The 21,693-nt window shown below is 38.9% G+C and overlaps 1 protein-coding gene across 2 annotated transcripts in view; it reads left to right on the top strand.

Moving 5' to 3' along the window:
• Nucleotides 1–21,693, top strand: part of nbeal1 (neurobeachin-like 1) — a 132,267-nt gene that overhangs the window by 16,976 nt on the left and 93,598 nt on the right. For both annotated transcript variants that reach the window (XM_088606748.1, XM_088606747.1), the window contains exon 2: nucleotides 16,924–17,015. In XM_088606748.1, the coding sequence (XP_088462874.1) occupies nucleotides 16,924–17,015 (92 nt within the window). The remainder of the gene's footprint in view (nucleotides 1–16,923; nucleotides 17,016–21,693) is intronic.

Here is a 21,693-nt window from a genome sequence, read left to right as displayed (position 1 = left end):
GCAAACACAGGAAGAACATACAGACTCCACACAGACAGCATCCCAGGTCCAGAATTGGACCCAGAGCCCCAGTGCTCTGAGGCAGCAAGAATTAATGAAAATAATGATTTATCCTTATTATTTGTGCCATATGATAGTCATACAAAATTGTAGCGCAGCACTCGGGAAATCCAAATAAACTGGAATTATTAATCTATAGGAAAAGTCCTTCATCAGAAATTCTTAATTTGTTGAGTCCTAGTATACTGTATAACACTGTATAGGTTCCTTTTTTAGTTCTTGCTTATCAAAAATCAGTCTTCAATGTTTAGATCAAACCATTTTTTTAATTGTCTACTAGTAATGTCATACATTATACACCCTGTTGTCAGTTTGAAAAAGGAAAACATGAAGAACGTAATATACAGTGCACTTATTTATTTTTCCATTATATAAGTGTTTTGTGGTATGATGGATTGCCTGCAGATTCATAATATACCTTACTATAAATGAATCCACTTTTGAAGAATAGAATCTCTGTTGTTATTCAGTGCATATTAATGACTTCTACAAGCATTCATTAAAGTGGTTGAGTTCTATAACATGTCGTATCCACACTTCAGATGATGGGATGATCTCGGTGCAGTTAAAAGATACCCAATGATCATTTTTGTGTCTGCTATTTTTCAAAAGTAAAGTTTTTCTGGCTCCGAGTTGGGAACCATCCATCAAACTAAATCAATTCTTATCCCCTTATAAAAGTAAACGTTTCACTGTTATGAAAGCAATCAAAATATGCCACAAGAAAAAAAATGTTAACCTCCTGAGAGATGGCCTTTAATTTTAAGTTGGAGTTGAAGCAAAAATGTAGAATCTGAGATAAATATCCAAAATAAAAATTGATACCAAATTATGCACCAGAGTCATTTTCTGGTTTGGTTTACTGTATAATATACTTATGCAATTACATAGTACTTTCAGTATAAATGTAATAAGCATTAAGTGCTGATTGCTTCAAAATTGGTTGCAAATGCTGTTTGCTTGTCTTGTGCCAAAATACCACAAGGTTTTGCTGCTGAATTCCTCAGAAACAAAGAGAAAAACAGCTGTGTGTATACATGTATTTAATGAAGCCTCTTTCCGAGAAATAATTTTTTGGGTTGCTTTTTAAGCCTTTATGATCTTGCTGTTGGTCAGTAAGGAAGTAATTTTTGGTGCAAATTCATTACAGTTCCTTGTGGAAATGGTTTGTTGCTTAATTTGTTTTCTTTTGGAACATTGGCAATAATGTTTTTTGAATATTTTAATTCATCTCCATTTTATTTCTTAAATATGCAATATAGAGCCTTTGGCATCTGGTATTGCAGAGCTTTCCAGAGTTAAGCCTTTCCTAGCTTCTACACTGTACATGCATATTGTTTGCTGCCTAGTTATTAACAAGGCTCTTGGAAGTTCACACTGATTTATTTATCAATGACAATGATCATCTGTTAGATCAGATTGGACTGTAGCTGCTAAACTCCCCGAATGTAGGACAGGGGAACCTTGTACATACTGTAGCAACTGGGAGAAAAACAGAAAAAATAAAAAACAAGATGTTTTCAAAACCTGACCAGAATTGTTTCTCAGAGTATTACAAGTATTCAATCTGCGATCACCATTATTATTGTGTGGGTGTTTTGTAATACGTCTTGAGTATTAAAAGTTTCCTTTGTATCTTTCATTCAATTTGATGATCTCTTCATGTCTTTTTAAAAGGAGATCGAGTTTAGAGATGATAGGCAAAGCTAATTCAGATTAGGTAAAGCTTTTGGAAAACAAAAGTGAAAGCTAACGTTTTAAAGACGAGCATGGAGAACACTGTCGCAAGCATTTGGAGGCCTAAAAGGCATTAACGAGGTCAATTCAGGGAAGTTTGTGAATTGCAACAGTGCCTGCAATTCTAGTGGAAATTACTTAAGCACATACTGTAGATAAGATGTGCAAGTGTCTGCAAACAACTCACATGCCCTGTGTTTAAGATGATTCTGTAGGATCCCTTCATAATCACCTTTATTGATTATTACTTCATCATTGAGAATTCAGCAGTTATCGATTATTAATTCATTCATAGATAGAAATATTGATCAATAAACCACACAAATCCAAAAATAGCCCAAATGGCTGAACAGTCAGATACTTCCTATTCCTTGAACAGTCTTCCCAATTAATGTAAAAGCAATGAATACATACAGTATCGAAGTTACGTCTGTGCCAGCGCCTCTTCATTTTACTTGATATCACCCTGAAGTTTGATCTGTGTGAGAGCGAGATTTATTTTTCAAGGCGGGCGTCTGCTCACGTACTGACCGGACCTGCATATCAAGACCAGCTTGACACCATGGGAGTAACATGTCTGTGTTTTTTTTCTGGAGACTATTTACGGTACTTTGCCTTTTCTTGCCACTGGGTGTGAATTTCAAGGTTTCTGAAGGTTCCTTTGGGCCGTTAAGTGTTTTCGAGTAACAAAGCCAACGGTCACGATGTCTGGGGGCGAACAATATTGACTGTTTTCTCATTTGTTTACAGTGCGCATTTCACACTGCAGTCCTGTTTTGAATTAACTTTAAATATGGAAATGAGACTCTCCAAATAACACACTATTTCTGTTTAGATGAGGTATTGCTGTATTCTTTGTTCCACTAACACTGATGCATGGTGTTGGATATTTGATCATATATTACCATAGCAAACAGAACTATTTACTTAATCTGCTTTATTGTAGTCCCAACAGAAAATGTACAGGTGAAGATGAAAACTGGCCTTTGTGCAGTATATTACACACATATCTTTTATGATTCTGCAAAAAGTAACCATAAAGGCATCTAAAGCTATAGAAACATCTGTCATTTTTTAACTGCTTTATCCAATTCGGGGTTACAGGGGAGCTGGGGCCTATCCTGGCAAGAATGTGGTACAAAGGGGTACACCCTGGATGGGATGCCATTCACACACTGACACCACACAATCCCACCAGGGCCTGTTTTCCCAGAAGCCAAGCACCCTACCACTTTGTGTGTGGGATCGCAGACAGAGTGATAACATTGAAACTCCATGCAGGTGGCACCCCGGGTATGTAATGGAACCCAAGCACCTGGGGCTGTGCGATAGAATTGCTAACCACTGCGCCCCCATGCAGTTCTGGGTAAACTACAGGATAAATCTGAATAGCTATGGGATTCTAGGAGATATTGATAATTCCTTACATTTATATTGAGCTTTTCTGGGCACTCCACTCAAAGCACTTTACAGGTAATGGGGAATCCCACAACCACCACCAATGTGCAGCCCCACCTGGATGATGTGACAGCAGCCATAGCGCACGAGTACACTCCCCACACACCAGCTATCAGTGGGGAGGAGAACAGAGTGATGAAGCCAGTTCATAAATGGGGATTATTAGGAGGCCATGATTGGTAAAGGCCAATGGGAAGTTTGTCCAGTACACAGGGTTAACATTCCTACTCTTTTCGAGAAACGTCCTGGGGTTTTTAATGGCCACAGAGAGTCGGGACCTCTGTTTTGTGTCTCATCCGAAGGACGGCGTCTTTTTACAGTATAGAGTCCCCGTCACTATACTGGGACATTAGGACCCACACAGACTGCAGGTTGAGCGCCTCCTACTGGCCCCACTAATACATCTTCCAGCAGCAACCATAGCTTGCCCAGGAGGTCTCCCATCCAGGTACCGACCAGGCTCACACCTGGTGAGCTTCAGTGGGCTGCCAGGTGTTACCCTAGCTTTAGAAAAGTTAGGTTTTACTTAGGTTGGGGAGCTGCATCAGTGTGCGAGTTGCACAGGGAAGGAGAGCTTAATTGCACAATGAAGCAAAAAGAAAGAAAAGCTTTTGGCTGGGCAGAGTGTGTGGGAGAGAACAAGAGGGCAGGAAAATAGTAGAAAGTGCTGAGCAGGAGAAAATGAAAGAAAGATGTGTATGGGTGGACAGTAAATAGAAAGGGGAAGAAAGAGGGACAGCTTCTAGGATGAAGTGTAGAAGCCAGAGAGACTCAGGCTGCAGATTAACCTGATTAGTTGATCACTGGGAGCTGGGTGTATGCGTTAACCCAGTCTAAAGATACCCTGGTAGAAAGCTGGACATATCACAACTCACAACTGTAAGCAGCTGTGAGTCTGGTCAAGTGTTGGGGTGGCATGGTAGGGCAGTGGTTGGCATTGCTGCATTGTAATACTGTGGCACTGGGTTCAGTTACTGGGCTGCTGTGTCTGTAGGGTTTGTATGTTCTCCCCATGTTCAAATGGGTTTCCTCCCACAGTCCAAAGACATACTGGTAACTTGATAAGTGTCTGCCCTGTGATGGACTGGTGTCCCATCCAGGGTGTATCCTGCTATGCGCCCGTTGCTTTCTGGGATAGGCTTCAGCTCCCCTATGACCCCGTACTTGAAGAATCAGTTAGAAGTCGGGTGGATGTCTAGCATAATGGATTTACTTATATTAAACATGTTAAGTAAACATGTTTGTGTACCTACTACAAAAAGATTGTTATGAAATGTTGTTACTGATATAAGTGTTTCTCTTGATGCTCAATATGTAAATTGAGGTACCTATTTATTAAGCTCAATAAATAACACAATACTATTGTGTACAGTATCAGCATCTAAGCCAACATAAAGAATGCCCTGTACTGAATCTATTTGCGATTCTGATGATCTTAAATGCTCATTTGTTTCTTACTTAATGAACAAGAAGCTGAATTTGGGCTGTCTTAGGACTCTTTTTTATTAAATTGTTTTTATTGATGTTTATATTTGATATATTATAATGGAATTTGTCATAGTTTCCTGGATTGACATACCGGAAAGGTTCTGAACATTAAGTGGCATTAGGCATTTGAACTTGGAGCTCTTCTGAGACTGCTTGAATGACTTTGGCTTACTGCCCGAAATCCCTAAGATACAGACTGATGGCGATGAAAAAAACAAACAAAAAAAAACTTCAACCAGCAAGCAGAAAAAAAAAAAAAAACCTTGTAGCTTGGCAATCAAGTCATTAGGCGTTCCCAGACATTGAAGAGCCCGTTTTTATGCTTTTCACCAGAGCTATAAATAATTTAAATGCAGTGACATCAGATGCAACTTGAGCTTATTACCATTCCAACTGTGGGTGTCTTTGTGAAGCTGAATGTCTTACTAATTATGGTTACTGCCACTTCTCCTCTGTGGCCAAGATATTACAGTGATATATGTTGAATTGTGTCTTTTCAGCTCTTACTCTTACATGCTGTACAGTTCAGATTGAAAGCTGTTTACATGTATAGTGTGCCCTCTAACAACTGAAATCCTAGATCTTCAGTTCAGTTAAGACAAAATATACAGAAAGAAGCCTAGGTACAGTTTTAGTGGTAGCTAGAGTCCTTTTTAAGGCAGGCTTCATTGCAGCTTCTTATGTGTCGGATAGCAACTTCTGGACAGCATAATATTTATATAAAGTGCTATGTCACTCCTATAAGTTTCCTAGTATGTGTGAAGACAGACCTGCCAAGGAAATAATAGAATACCAACTTAGATACATTCCTAGCGGTAAAAAAAGTCCCTTTTACAGTACACCACAGGCCTTTACATGATTTTATTATTAGTTTATTTGAGCCAACATGTGTTCTGTTCATGTTTTATTTTATGTTGTAACCTAGCAACCGTCTAGTTCTTGAAACCGTGCGGTGGATGTGAGTTCAATCACAGAAGCAAAGTCACAAACTCATCCTTCATTAGCAAAAGCATCAGAAGTAACCTGATCAAATTAAAATCCACGGTGAATTCCCACAAATTCATTGTTAATAAAATGAATCACACATATGTTGAATAATTCTTGTCATTGTGTTATACGTCCTTTCGAGTCACGCTCTTTAAGGATCCTAAATTTCATTAATACATTTGTGGTGATTTAATGAAAGCATGTCATATTTTTGTATTCCTATAGTATTTCATTTTGTAAAATGTTTATCATACTTAATAGTTTGTTCTAAATCATCTGTATAGCTATGGAATTCTAGGAGATATTTAACCCAAACTTTCAAAGTGAAGACTTCTAAGGGTAGGATAGTTTACAGTAAATGTCATCAAAAGAGAGAACTGGAATATATTGATTGTGTAAGTATTCAGTCCTGTGAACTTAATATTTGCTGAAAATGCCTGCGTCACCACTTAAACATTTTTCGATATATCTCTATCAGCTTTGCACATTTGCATTTTCTGCCCATTTTCTTGACTGATGAATTCAAACTCTCTCAAGTTTTTTGCTTGTAAAGAAAACGGTTTTCAAGTCTTTCTCCGGATTCTTCAGCAGGACACAGATCCTGTGAATTTTTGCCCAGGTTTCAAGTCTTCTGCAGACTGAAAGAAACAGGTTTTTCCTTCAGTCCAAACGTGCTGGACCTTGATGTTGACTGGCTGATGTGTTGTGTTGGAGCTGCATCAAGATAAGATAAGATCACTTTATTGGCCATATACAATTTCAAATTAGGAGTTTGTCTTTTTGCACACCCCTACTTGCTCTCCATGTAACACACAGGCAGGGAGAGAGAAGCTTGCGGTCAGAGCGCAGGGTCAGACATTTATACAGCACCCCTGGAGCAGCTGGGGTTAAGGGCCTTGCTCAGGGGCCCAACGGAGTAGGATTCCTCTGCTGGCTGCGGGATTTGAACCAGCAACCTTCCAGCCACAGGCGCAGGTCCTTAGCCACATTTTGGTACTGTGTATAGACTAAAGTTCTAACTTGGTCTCATGGGACCACAAAACATTTTCCATGTTTTTGCGGGATCATTCTTGTGCTGCGTTGCCGACTTCATGCAGGATCTGAGATGGCTCTCGCACTGTGCCTTTCAGGCCAGTTTGTGGAGCGACCAGGATATTTTGGCTTATGCAGATTTTATCCCCTGTCGGCCATGGAACTGTAGCTTTTTCAAAACTACCATTGGACTCACAGTGGCACCCCTCACCAATTTTCTCTTTTCCCTAGTGCTCAGTTTGGAGGGACAGCCCGATCTGGTCAGATGCACCTACTGTTTCTTGATTATTGCCTAGACTGTGCACACAGGAATATTCACAAACATGAATATTTGTGTACTCTTCTCTTGCTTCTCTGTTCTTTTCAGTAACTAACCCTGTCCTTCTTTGGAAACTCTATAGTCTTCATGGTTGAATATTTGCTCCAAATCCATTGCCTGCCCACAGACCCTCAAAGAAACAGACGTTTTTAGTCAGAAATATCGTGCAACACGATTATAATGGCACACAGACAGAGGCCGCTCAATAACCTGAGTGGCTCATAAAAAACATGTTTCTGCACCTGAATTAAATAAGGTTTGCCACAGCAAAGGGTTTGAATTTTTATCCACTAATGACTTTTCCATTTTTTTTCCGCTTTGAATGTGTATAGTAGGTTGTGCATAAAACAAACAGCAATTGGTCCTTCTAAGTGTCTCGACTGCAAGTTTTGAAGCAAAAAGAGGTGGAAACTGGAGGGGCCACAATACTTTTGCAAGACTCTGTACATACTTTACAAGAAAGGATGAATGGTTTTGTGTGCTTATGTGGTTACTTATGGGTCCTTTCATTGAGCGTTTGCATGCTAACAGATTTTCAGTTGCAGAAGTTCAGGTTCAGCAGTTTGAGAATGGTAGAATCACAGAGAGCAGAGAGTGGCCTGTTGCATTATGTAGTGCCTCTCCCGTGACCCAGACTCTGGCTGTAATATTATTAGTAACAGCAAAGTCGATTAATCCTCTCGCTTGGTTGTGCTCTGTTTGCTCAGGACACATGCATTGTTTGAACTTGTACCCTGAGGATGGGTCTGGAGGGTGTTTTTTGTACACACGACAAACTGTACCAGTCTCTCTGTAAAGGGTAGCTGGGGGCAGGATTATCTCGACAAAGCAGAAAAGATGTGGCTGAACCTGGAGCAGCACCAGATTCTTTTGAAGCCATAATTCAGGAAATGCATTCCAATGCATTCCCCCCATAGGCAGATTCTACACACTCCAACACAGCAAGTGAGAGGAGGGAATAAGAAAAACATTACACTTTGGCTCCAATGTGTGTGGCACCAAATTACTAATGTGCTGCATCGCACTTCACTGTAGCGATGATGTTTATAGGCAGGAAAAAAAACTGTAGAATGTGTATAATCTGATGGATCATGACAGTGGCTTTCCTATTGTAAAAGCTGGCCAGCTTCCCAGTTGTGACTCTGGTGACTGCAAGGGAATAAATGGATATTTAGAGTTGCACATCAAGATATTCATCCATGTGTTTCCTGCTAATGGCCTTATGGTTACTAAAAAGATTATGCAAATGGGCAAATCCATTATGCTGAAGTTAATTATAATAATAATTAATAATTGCTTACACTTATAGGACAATTATATGTTGACATTATCTGTATATGCTAACATTAATAGAATGTGACACATTTTTTATATGTACAGCGTTGTGGTAGATTGAAATCACTCTTGTTGACATTCAGATGTAAGCAGTGAATTAATAGTTCATAAATTTAAAAATGTTGGCATTGCTGACTTTTTACATATTCACAAAAAATCCTGTCTGTTTGACTGTGATGCTGTGTGACATGAATGTGTGATAACATAGTGCAATGTGGGTAATATTGGTAGACATCAGTATAAAACAGATATGTGACGATCAACATTGAAATACTGTAAGGCTTGGAGATGTCATTATTACATTCACATTAATAACAGTATTTAGCAATAACAATATTTGTTGGGTGTATTATTATTATTAATACTATAACTTTATATTATAATATACTTTTAATAATATAAGTGCCTTTTTCATTATCAAATATAAAAAATAGAAACAACACTTTTATTTGCTAAATAAAGAAATATATTGCTCAAAAGGAAAAGGCGCTGAGTTACCACAGATAGGGAGATTTATTACATTTATTTATTATTTATTACCTTTGGATGTTTTCATTTCAGAGTAGGGCACCAGTATAATTTAATTAGTGCCCACAGTTACCGTTCAAGTTTACTTCAAATGCCAAAATGACATCGTTTGGGGAAATAATTCTGCAAACAAGATTGTTTGCCTGTAGCTTCAAACTTATGTGGGGGATGTATTTAAAGGCTTTTAAATAAATGCAATTGTCTTGGTAGAATTACCGATAAGGAAAACAAGTTAGCTTTCCTAGAACATGCTTATCAGCTCATGTTTTCTCATGCTACTGTATTGGAAGTGAAGCTTGTCAAAATATATTTGTTCCAGATGTAAGCACTTGAGAATACATATATACAAGAAGACACCATTCAGTCTGTTTTGCTTTTTTGGTAGTTTACTAAGTTAAAATTCAAACCTTCATCCAGTCATTTACTAAAACTGCCCAGAGTTTCATACTTAACCAGACTAAATTCTTAAATATTTCTGCCGTTTCTGTTAGATCCCGTTCATATAAACTCCTCCTTTCACACCATTTTTATCCCGAATTATACAGTTTCCCTCATTTAGTGTGTTGAGGGAAAGTGAGCTTTCTCCAATCTCTCCATTACAAGTCTTTCTCTTGAAGATAGCTGTACTAGAAACACCTCATCTCTGTCTGAGCTAGAGCCGGGGGTTGAGCGCATGACAAACTTCCCTCCTGAATTTAATCTCACTTGTGCCCAGTTAAGACCCCTTCTGCTTGAAATGACACAAAATTCTACTTGGAGGGGATCAGATCTCTGAAGAAGGTTGTATATACTACAATTATGTCTGCCTTATTGAAAAAGAAATCTCAAACTTTGTGTGAGCTACTGTCTTGCCTCTTTGAAAGCTCTGATGCGAATCTGTATGCTAAGGTAGTAACACGCTGCTTGGAGGAGTATATGACAAAATTGGTACACCATGGTCAGACAGACTCTGTTAAAGGACACATATTTTCTGATAATATTTCTTCTATTGGACACTGAGGAGATGTGTGATCACCTTGAGAGGGTTTGGGGTCAGGATTGTGACTTTTGTTCAGCTGTGGAGTTAGCAGGCAACAAGTGTTTTCCCTGGTTTCCTGTTTCTATGGGGGCTTATCAGAGATATACCCACTTTCACCTTCGTTGTTAGCCTTTCTTTGGAAAAGCTAACTCAAACCGTTGGTCCATCTTGTTCGTCCAACTTTATTTGTGTTAATAATGCTCATGGCTGCTGTTTTATACCATTTTTTTTGTTATGGAAACTTTAAACTAGTCAAAACAAGCTCACAACAGATTGTGAAAAAGTGTAATCTTTTCTTGGAAAGGATTGCTAATTGTATTGCTACTCTCCAGGGAATTGGCTGAAGCCCTGTTGAAGTATTGTAGAATTTTTATTTCCTGTGCACTTAAGTAAACTAGTCTGTTTAATTTATTCTGAGTAAATAATGTAACCATTACAGTAAATATCACCGGCATATTCTGTATCCTCCTATTTCAGGAGAAATAGCAACCGAACATTAGTGATTTCAGTTCTCTCATTGTCTTCTTCAAATTATTGAGCTAACAGCACTAATTTGTGTTTTGTGTTCGTTCCATTGGTGCCTTTGTCCATGTGACTGCTCAATTTTCAAAATCTTTTGGAACATATTCTATTCTCTGTGGGCCAAAACACAGAAACTGGGAAGCCCATGAGATTAATTTTCCACTTGCCATTTTTGTAGCTGAAAATGTAACTACTGCTTCACAGTACTGGATATAAAAGCAGGATATACAACAGACGTACAGTAACAGTGTCGTATCTTATCTCTTAAACTTTGACCTTTAAACAGTACTGTTGTGCGCTGTTCAACATGATGCATGGTGAGCCAGAGGTTGGGCAGATTCGATTTGTTTACTTTATTTCATAACTCCACCGTGATGTTGAGTAAATCTCATGTTTCCTCAGATATATTGTGAATTTGCTTTTAAGTAAATCACAAGGTTGTACAGGGCAAAGTCAAAACCTGCTTGGAGCAAGAACAGAGAAAACAGAAGTGCTGGTCATTTCTGGGGCATAAAATAAGCCTTTTCAGTTTTTTTTTAGTACCAGGCAGAGTCGGCGTACTTTTCAGAAAGACATGACCGATTGACAGTGATGAATTCAGAGTCTACTCTTCAAAATTTAGGAAGCCATTCAGTTTTCTATACTCTTTAAGTTTTATTACTGATACTTAAATTCATATTTAAGCTCCTTGTGTTGACGTGGAGTTAAATCAGACAAACACAGGATGTGATAGCAGTGCTGCCTTTCTTGTGGGCTGAGTGAGCTGGCAGTATTGAGATGACATCATGCACTGTTTTGGCCCTTCTCCAGATGCCTCTGATCTTTAATGGGATTTGTGATTTGGTTCAGTTGTGTGACAATGTGTCCTTTTAGAAAGGCATCTTTTTTTTTTCCAGTCGGCACTGAACCTCACCAGACGCGGAAAACAAACATTGTTGTGGCATGAGAACACCGCGGTCACTGTACTGTAGGTGTGTCTCCTTCGGTGACAAAACCCATTAGAGTTAGAGTAAAAATGCAGAGTAATGAAAGGAGCTATTCAGCCAAGCCACAAAGCCAGGCACTTCAGTGAACGGGTCGTAGAACTAATTCATGAAACACAATGACGTAAAAGAAGTAAGCACCCAGTCGGGCTGTTTTTAAATATCCTTAGGTTTAAGGGGGGGAACAACAAGATAAGACTCGCACGTTAGGCTGATGTTAACACCGTGAAAGTTTCACTTCTGTCTTCAGAAGAAGACATTAATAAAAATGCTTGGTTGTTTTTAAGTTTCTTCAGTTTTATTATGGTTTGCGTGACCAGCGGTTTCAAAATAGCAGCGTGTAAAAGGCATGGCATTTTTGAAACACCCAGTCAAACAAAATTATATTTCTAATCTCATAGCTGAGGCGAGTGGAAATAGCAATGAATTCAACCATTGTTCATTTGTTCAGTGACTGTGCACTGCGATCCCCTGATTCGGAGGGGATACGTTCCTGAACAGATAAAGGAGAACGTGTATACTGGGGAGGAAAGCCTTCCTATACCATGTAATGTATATACCAGGGGTATTCTTAATACTCCATCCAAATCAACAGAAGCGTGCCAAATAACAAAAGAACATGTCACAAAATAAATGTAGAACTGAACAGTTTTCTGTAATGAAAATATTCCATAGAATCAATGTAAATCGGCACGTCAAATCAGGGTGATGGAGTGGGAAATTCTTGAGTTTCACGTTTGGGTGAATCGAAGTTTGTGCCTCAGAGATGGTCTGAGAGGCTTTAAGAATCCTCTTAGCTCAGGTTTGGCCGGGCACTCTGAATACGCTAAACCGCAGAGGAGGAGAAAGGGTGGGCACCTTGTACAGAACATATTGCGGCCTACCTAGTCCAAAAATATCACTTGGATTTAGTACTTTATAATAGTTTTACTTTAATCCCTCTCCTGCTCATTTCGTAAAGGTTATTGGCTTAAACAATTTTGTTCCCCTGCATGAAAGCTGTCGGTTGATGTGTTCATTTGATATTGTCTCCGTAGGATGCAACATTGCATTGGCTAATAAGAACTTGGCGACCTAATGCCAAAAAAACCCCACAAATGTTGCTGAGCCTGTTTCTGCTCGGCCAGGTGTGTATACCCAACAAAGCTTGTCTGCCTAGTTTTTCCATGATAAGGGAATTCGATTCAATTGCGTAGCGCCGCGGTTACTGAAATTCAGCTGAGCAACATATGTTGCGCAGAGCCGGATATTAAATGTTTAATGCAGGTGAAAGAAGATAGTACAGCTGCTTCATCTAATTTGCAGAGCTTTTGTAGTGTACTTCAACTCCACTTTCCAAATGGTATTGTTGCCTGGCTTTTACCTTTCTGAGAGTTCTTGGCAGTTTATTATACTCATCAACATTTGTGGGACTATCTGGTTTCCTGTTGTCAGGTGTGTCTGTTTGTATAGTATGCAGGGAAGGATCTCTGTGTATAAACAAAGGTGTATTTACACACAGCAACAACAACCCATCTAATACATATGTGCTTTTATTTGATTTCAAAGATTGCTAAATACTACAAACCTATAAGGTATTTTGCATCAGCTCCCATGAAAAATAACCAATATGCATGATATAGGAGGTAATGGGTTAAATAGCATATCTAGATTGCCACAATGATTTTTTGCCTTTCTGACACTTTGTATTATTAACCTGGCTTAAAGGATAACTTGTTTTGCAGTTGAATATGTCATACTTGAAATTCCGCACAGTTGGTGGGGGCTTTTCGAGTTTCCTTTAGTACATTCCTTATCTGTTAGTTTCTTTCTGTGTTGCGCTGAGTTTTTGAAACCAGTTAAACAGGGTGAGCAGAGAGCAATGCAGGCTGAATTGTATACAAGGACAGCAGGTTATTCACTGTGTTAACACAATTTTTCCTACCCTCCCTATTCTGTCTGCATTTGGTTGATAGTGGCCCCCTGTCATTTCTAATAATTCCATCTTAAACCTTGGTGTTTGCTTTTCTAGTTGACCCTAATCGTGTATCAATGGGGCATTGTGGGCAAGCTCTTGAATGGCTGCAGTCTTTAGTTCATACCTTCTGTGTTTGCCCAGCTTGGTTTTGAAACCCATATGGAAAAGGTCAAACCCCGATGGTCACGAAAATATAAATGGGACTTAGACAGTGATTAGAAAGACATGCACTGAAACGGATTGACTGTATATATTTTGAAGACTAGACTTCCAAAAGTTAAAGATCGGTTCTGAAACCAATGTTTGGAACTGTAACACAGGGCAGCCTAGATCTAAACCTGTTGTCTACTACTGTACTACTGTACATCCAACCATCCATCTTCCAACCAGTTTGTTCCACACAAGGTTGCCTATCCCGGCAAGCAGCGGGCACAAAGCAGGGTACACACAGGACAGGACGCCAGTCCATCACATGACACAAACACAGACTTGAACATACTCACGCCAGGGCCAATTTTCCCAGAAGTCAGTACCCATATAGTGCTCCAGTTTCCTCCTATTTGAATTATGGGAGGAAACTGGAAACACACATGAACATAGAGACAACATACAAACTCCACACAGATAACACACCAGCTCTGCAATTTAACCCAGCTATGGTGCTGCCCCTTAGTGTGTCTCTTTTTCACACTTTCATTCTGGATTTCATGTGTATTTTTCACTAATTTTCCAAACAAAGTCTAATGGTTTTAGTTCAATTTCTCATCCTGTTATCTGCACAGAGCAAGGATTAGATTACATTATGAAAATGAGTTTTTTCTTTGGACCTGACCCGTCTGTCTCTTCATTGTGTCCGTCCACTCGGGTTTGAGGAGCAGAGCAATTAAATTTGTGGTACATGATCCAAGGCCTGCATCCAACCCTCATTATTACTGCATGTCAGTGGTAACTTAATCAAGTATGAAACTAGACATGCTCATCTATGAAGAAAACCTGACGTTGATCTGTCACTGAAATTGCAATTAAGATATGGCTTTTAATAAGGGTGTGACAGGATTGTTTATGTCATACATAATATTTTAATGTAAAAGGTTAATAACAGTTAATAACTGGGAAAAGCTGGGGACCTGATTCTTTGAATTTATTATCCATAAGTGCTTAACAGTCTGTCCTCCACTGTAGTACAGGACCCTACAGTGTTCACCATTATGTACCAGCAGCCCCACCACATAACAGATTCGGCAGAGAAGTGAGTATTTGCTCTACCAACTGAGCTAAGGGGGAGGTAGGCTAGATGCTACAGGCCCAGAGTAATCTGTAGTCAGGAAATTGGGTTTAACACCCTTATTCTTTTGAAAAGGGTAATGGGGTCTTTCAAAATCCCATCCCATCCCATCCTGTCCTGACAAAGCTGCTCAGACTCCACCACGACTCCACGTCTGAATCGGATAAGATAAGATCACTTTATTAGCCCTATACAATTTCTTGCATTTGGAATTTGTCTTTTCGCATACCCCAGCTTGCTCTCCATGAGACACAAAGGCACACAGACAGGGAGAGAGAAGCCTGGGGTCAGAGCGCAGGGTCAGCCTTTTATACGGCGCCCCTGGAGCAGCTGGGGTTAAGGGCCTTGCTCAGGGGTCCAACGGAGTAGGATTCCTCTGCTGGTCGAAGGATAAAAACCAGCAAGCTTCCAGCCACAGGCGCAGATCCTTAGCCACAGAGCCACTGCTCTGCCGTGGCAGATAGAGTTAAGAAGATGGATAGACAGTCATCAGGAGTTCGTTTAAGCGTCTTGTCCGAAGGACACCTCCTAGAGCACAGTGGTCCGTGATCCATGTCATGACAGTGGGGCAGTGATGTGGAGAACATGGCCCCACAAGAAATAGGTTTTCCTGCTTGTCCACTGACACCCCTTGCAGAAGCAACTGTGAGAGGCTTCTCATCCCTGTACTATTCAGGCCCAACCTTGCTTAGCTTCTGAGAACAGACAGGACCAGGCAATAAAGGGGTAACAGCGCAGTTAATACTCATGTTCCACTTCAACAGCTCCCGAATGTGAGGTATTTATGGCATCACGCAGTCATTAGGAAGTGAGACGTACCATATACTCTGTTGATATGAAAAGTAAGAATCTGATGAGGAGATCTGCTGCAGCTGTATGCAGATGGGGCTGGAGACAGGCACAGTCCTGTTACACCTGTCTTATCTTGTTTGAATCTTTTAAAATTGCCTGCAAAGTTTGATGCAGAAGGGATCTCTCTGGTACATCTCCATTACTCTGTGGCGTCTCCTTCAGCAGCTTTGGCAGTGAACATTACTTCTGACATTTTATCTTTGTTCAGCAGTGTTGGAACAGACATTTATGTACCATTCTTGGTTATTCCTGGGCTGTTTTATAGGTGCTAAAAATAGGGTTTTTTATGCTATGTGGTTGGGCAGCATGGTCACACAGTGATTAGCTTCACTGCCTTACAGCACTGGGAGCTGGGGTTCAATTCCTGGGGTGCTGTCTGTGTGGAGTTTGCATGTTCTCCCCTTGTTCGCTTGGGGTTCCTCAGGGTGCTCTGGTTTCCTCCCACCTTCCAAAGACATTCGGTCAGGTTAATTGCCTTCTGGGAAAATTGGCCCTGATGTGAGTGTGTACGTTTCAGTGTCTGTGTGTGCCAGTTGCTTGCTGGGTAGGCCTTCCTGCAACCCCGTATTGGACGAAGAGTTGAGAGATTGGATGGATGTTATGTGTTTTGAATTTAAAGGCTCTGCATCTACTTAGAAAAAAAAATTAGGCATATTTTGATGTTACATATTAAGTCTCCTAATCATTTTAAAGAAAAGTGCAATAAGAATTTTCAAATACAGTTGCCAGAAAGTTTGTGAACCCTTTGGAATTACCTTGATTTCTGCATTAATTACTCATAAAAATGTGGCCTGATCTTCAACTAAGTCACAATAATAGACAAACACAATCTGCTTAAACTAATAACACACAAACAATTGTACTTCTTCTTGTCAGGACTGAACACATCGTTTAAACGTTCACAGTCTAGGTTGGAAAAAGCACAGTTGGCAACTGTAAAAGTGCAGGCTAAAAACTTTTGTGGCTAATTATTTTTCGCTGTGTTTACTTAAAAAATAATTCTATTAAATTATAAAATGCTAACCAGTTTCCAAGTTATTAATGCATTATTAGTGCATTATGTATCCATCATGAGTACCCATTTTCTTAGCAGTTAAGACAAACATTGTTGCGCTGTCAAAGTCTTAATGAGACCTTTTAGCTGTAGGGACAAAGAACTGTACATCAGAATAACAGTACGTAATGAACCACTTGTGCTGTTTTCAGTATAAAGACTTTTTTGACGTTTTTGATTAACAAGTTGAAGGTCTGATTTGTTTTTAGTTTCTAGGTCATAATTTCACAAAAAATAAAAATCTTAGGATATGTTTTTATTAATCGTTGTACTGTTGTGTGAATGAGATGTATTTTTTCTCTTTACAGAAGGATCCTGATTACCTGAAGCTATGGCTGGAGATATTTGTGAGCTCCTATGAAAAATGCTTGGATGCGGATTTTGAAAAACCACCAACAAGGTATCTTCAGCTCCTTAAAACCGCGTGCTTGAAACTGAAATGCTATTATTTATAGAGGAAGGAGCACCTCTGTCCCTCAAGGGCTACAAAGTCCTTCTGCTTTCAGTCAATTGAAATAAATTGAAATAGAACTGCAAAACCTGTAGAAATCTGTCTCTTTAGGTATGGAGTAGCAAATTCCTTGTTTAATAGGAAAAGTGAAGCACCAAGATGGTCAGCACATTTTCTTGCCTCTTTTAATTGTTCTGCAGTTTTTACATGTTTCTGCTCTCTATTGATATTAAAAATTGGGAACTTCTGTAGGTAGTTGATGAAATAAGCAAGATTTGTTAAAAGAGAACTCTAAGGACCAAAGGGTAGTCACACTTCTGCAGTACTTAGTGTACTTGAACTTAACTTATTGATTTAATGATTTATAAATAAGATGCCTAAATGATCCCAATCAATAATTGCTTAAAGCCTTTAGAAAATGGTGGTTTAATGATGATCTGGGAAACGTGCTTTATTGGGAGTCTCAAGTATCAGACAGGAGATTCCTGGTGCAGTGGATACCGACCATTATAGCATAGAAGCTTTCATACTGGGAACATACTGGTCCACACGATTTTATCTTTAATATTTAATTAGTGAGAAAATGTAAGGATTGAGTCATTGATGAAGTTTTTTTTGTCTGCTTTGTCGCTAACTTCGTCATGGAAGTAAAAAATGCAGGTGGTCTTGGTAGTCATTGACCTTTTGGTGCATGTGTACTGAATTTCACCATTTCAGTGACAGTGGTGGCATATCGCTCACAGGCTAACTGGGGTCTTTGATTATGCCGGGTCTAATTCCTGGTGATCAAACAAATTAAAGTGGAACTGCAGTCCCCATTTCTCAGACCAGTTATCAAATCTCTGTAACAAAATATTTGCGAATTTCAAATTAAGCACAAAATTGTAAACTCAGTGAAAGTACTGTCAGTTGCCATGTTGTGGTAAACTCCGGGCCTTGCAACAGGCGAGAGTGAGAGTTCCCTAAATTGAGATGTGATGCAGCCCTTCCTGCTCACTAGTCTCTGTAATGACTAAATGTAATTTGGTGTACGAGCGAATAAGTACAGGTTGTGCAGCAGACATTTCACTGCAGAAATGTTCCATCGTGATCTGCACGAGTTAACAAGTAAGTCGTATTTGTCAGCAAAACCATCTCTAAATCAATATTTCTATTGGATTAAAAGAGATGTATTCACAGGCCTGCTTCTTTAGAATGTAAAAAGGCCACAACGCATCACCGGAAGTTTTGTTGCCTCGTTCTGAATTGCATGATATGGCGCTGCGCATATCTGAGAATATTGTCTAGTTTTAATGTTAATTGGAGGTTTTAGAAGTTACAGTATGCATTTTACTTTTATTATGGTTTAAAGCGCACTCATCAATACTTAATTTTTTCTAACCCCGAAATATAAAAATCGCTATGCGTTCCCCTTAAAGCAAGTAAATGATTAGAAAGAAGGCTATTTGATGTTAACTGACTAATCTATTATCTAGTGTTATGAAAAAGGGGTCTAAAGAGCACTGATGGTAGGAAGCTAGAACAAATTCAATTCTGAAGCAGAAAACTCTGAGCCTTATTTTCTGACAAAGTGAAACAAAGATAGTTTTACAAAGACAGCTTTATTTGTTTAATTGAGACTATGACAACTCATAAGATGCTGGTGTTTTCTTGGAAATTTCTATGGATCGTGTGACTTGTAACGGAGCAGTGAAGATTCATGCTTTGCATAACTGTTTTTCTCCACGTGGAAGACATGGCAGCCGGTAAGCTAAAAGTCATGAAATGCACACTGTTTATATTTACAATACATACATTAACAATACATACCTTCTCTATTTAATTATTTTGAAGTATTGCTGTCATGAAGTAGCTGGTCACCTGTGATTCAGGGCTGATTACCGCAGTAATTAATTTGACAGGAGTCTTGTGCCACCTGGAGGCAATTGTCCACAAGGCCCGCCTCAGGTTTTTCGAGTCTCCTGTAAATTAATTACCATGGTAACTGGCACTGAATGTAAATTCTAGCTCACCCTGGCACTCAGCTACAGGGCCAAACATAACAACTACACTGGGTATTGGAATTCAGCATCCACCTTTTGTTGTAAGCGTCTGGTGCAGTAGTAAGTTCACGGAAGCTGCCTCCAAAACATAGTTGTCTGACGGATACTTTCATTTTTGGTAAATAGATTTTTCAAGGCCACGCAGAAAACGTTTTTGAGCATAGCAAAAAAGCTTTTGTAAGAAAAGAGATTACATTTGAGGCCACATATTTTCCCTTTCATGACTCTTGATAATTACAAAATCCATAGAAATTACAAAAGTCCACGGTTTTATTCAAATGAAAACCGATTTTGCAAATTACATTTATGTTGTTTTCCAATGAAATAATTAAATTGTGTTTCCCTGGCACAATACTTTATCGAAGTATCAATGTCAAATTATTTTAACACTGTTTTTGCTGAAAAATTCAATATTATTACCTCATAACTCATAACAAACTTTAAGGTGACAAATTTCTTAAAAATAAATTTTTTGAAGTTGCTCTCTTGGGCAGTTTTGGCACCTGATTTTTTATGTTGCTCTGACATCCATCAGTGGACAGCTGGAAGTTCAGTTTAAATTTAGTTGAAAGTGATTATTAAAATATATCAATTCGAATAAAGTGGAAGAACAAGACACATTGCAAAATATAACACTAATAATTAAATTATTTTAGAAGCGTACAAATTTAGATGTGCTTAAATCATTAATTTAAAATCGAGCTGCTTTGTTTTCTATATGGAGATTCAGAGGTTCGTTCATTTAGTCTTCAGTGAAACAAGGGAGAGATCTGTTCAGCCAGAAAGACAAACTCTCTCACGTAAAGAATAGTGCAGCAGGCAGCTGGAATGAAACGGGGGTCCCAGTGCCCCCCATTTTGGTTATCTCTAGGTCTGTACTGGGAATCGCTTATTGCAGTCAAAAAGTATTGCAGCCGTTTAAACTCATCTTGTGTTGACGGTTCTCATTCTACCAAACTTATTTTGTAAACGTGGGGATCACTACAGTTTGGAACTAGATCCTATTTGTTCAGGCATCCTGCCAAACTCCAGTGAACGATTTTGAGAAATTCAAATTTATGGGCCTGATGTTAAAATTAGATCTACCAGTTCACTCTGGGAAAAAAGAATGGTGCTGTTTTTCTTGAATAAGCAGATAATCGCCCTGACGGTTCTTTCAAAATCTAGACCCTTCCAAAATGCAATCAACTTGTAAACTATATGTGTGAGCCTATCAGACTCAAAAAATAAAATTCCCAAAGGGGATGAAGGCTTAATTACAGGGAAAATAAAAATTCGTAATTTAGATTTATTTATAAAGCAACTCCTACACTGTTAACAAATTTAAATGTATTTGTCTTCTTTCAAGGATACCCACACAAGGATATGCTTTATAGAGAAGATATTGCTGCTCTAGAATTCGTGTAGAGAAGAGCAACTATACTGACAGGCTGAAAGAACTGAGCCTTTTTAGTTTTGAGCAGAGATTACAAGATTATTAAAAATCCTCAAAGGCCTTGACAATTCAGCAGATTTCTTCAGAATGAACAGCAAGACATAAACCACAAGGCATAAGTAGAAACTATATAGAAGTGTATTTAAAACTAGGACTAGGAAGCACTTCTGTACACAAAAGGTTGTGGGTGTGTGGAACAAACCATCCAAAAATAATTTTTAAACTGATACTTAACTTCTTTCAAGACATGGCTGGGTGAGATCCTTGGATCAATTAAATACTTAGTACCAAATGGGCAAGATGAGTCGTTTGTAACCTTTCTTATGTACTTATCACAGCTTATGTTAAATCTGAGACAAGAAGGAACTTTTGTTTTATACAGGGGACTGTACGAGTCATGAATGAGCCATTTTCAAAGCTGAAAACTGAAACACTGAAACCATGGTTTTCTTCAGGAAAGTCTGGGATTCGGTGCTTGAATCAATTTGTGAATCCTTGAATAAGTACTAGCAACTCAGTCAGGTTGAATGGCCATTCACTGGATACCTCCTAATTCAGTTTTAGGTCCATTGCTTCTCAGAATCTGCAGAGATCAAGATTTCAGGTATAGAAGTATATAGCTTATCACATCTGCAGATGAGTCAAAAGATAGATGGATTTTGTGGAGATGAAATCAAGGTCTGTGCAGACACTCAGTAAATTAAATTGAATGTATAAGGTATTGCATGCAGCAAGCAAGAACATGCATTTCATATGGGTAATATTGATCTAGAAAAAGGATTATAAGAGCAAGCTGTAGGACTTTGTTGACTCATCACTTTGTTCACATAACTTGGATATGTTATAAAGAGCATAGAATTTATTTTAAAGGAAGATTTTTTTTTATTGAAGCACTACATTATTTAGACATCACTTGGAATATTGTATTGATTTGGTCACTACTTTACAGGGAAGATATTGCCACTCTAGAGGCAGTACTAAGGAAAGCAGCCAGACTCATTTCTGTGCGGATTAGGATGTCATACGCGGATTAAGGGAAGTATCTTTGAGTCTCTTTAGCCTGGAATAGAAGTTGTGTGGGGACTTGATTTAGGTCTTCAAAATCCTGAAAAGCACTGACCAGTTCATCTCGGCACTACAGATTTACAGC

Source organism: Lepisosteus platostomus, chromosome 14, assembly GCF_059453375.1.
Source record: "Lepisosteus platostomus isolate fLepPlt1 chromosome 14, fLepPlt1.hap1, whole genome shotgun sequence".
Taxonomy (NCBI): domain Eukaryota; kingdom Metazoa; phylum Chordata; class Actinopteri; order Semionotiformes; family Lepisosteidae; genus Lepisosteus; species Lepisosteus platostomus.
The sequence above is the reverse complement of the archived record's forward strand: the minus strand, read 5'-3'. Positions and strand labels throughout refer to the sequence as shown.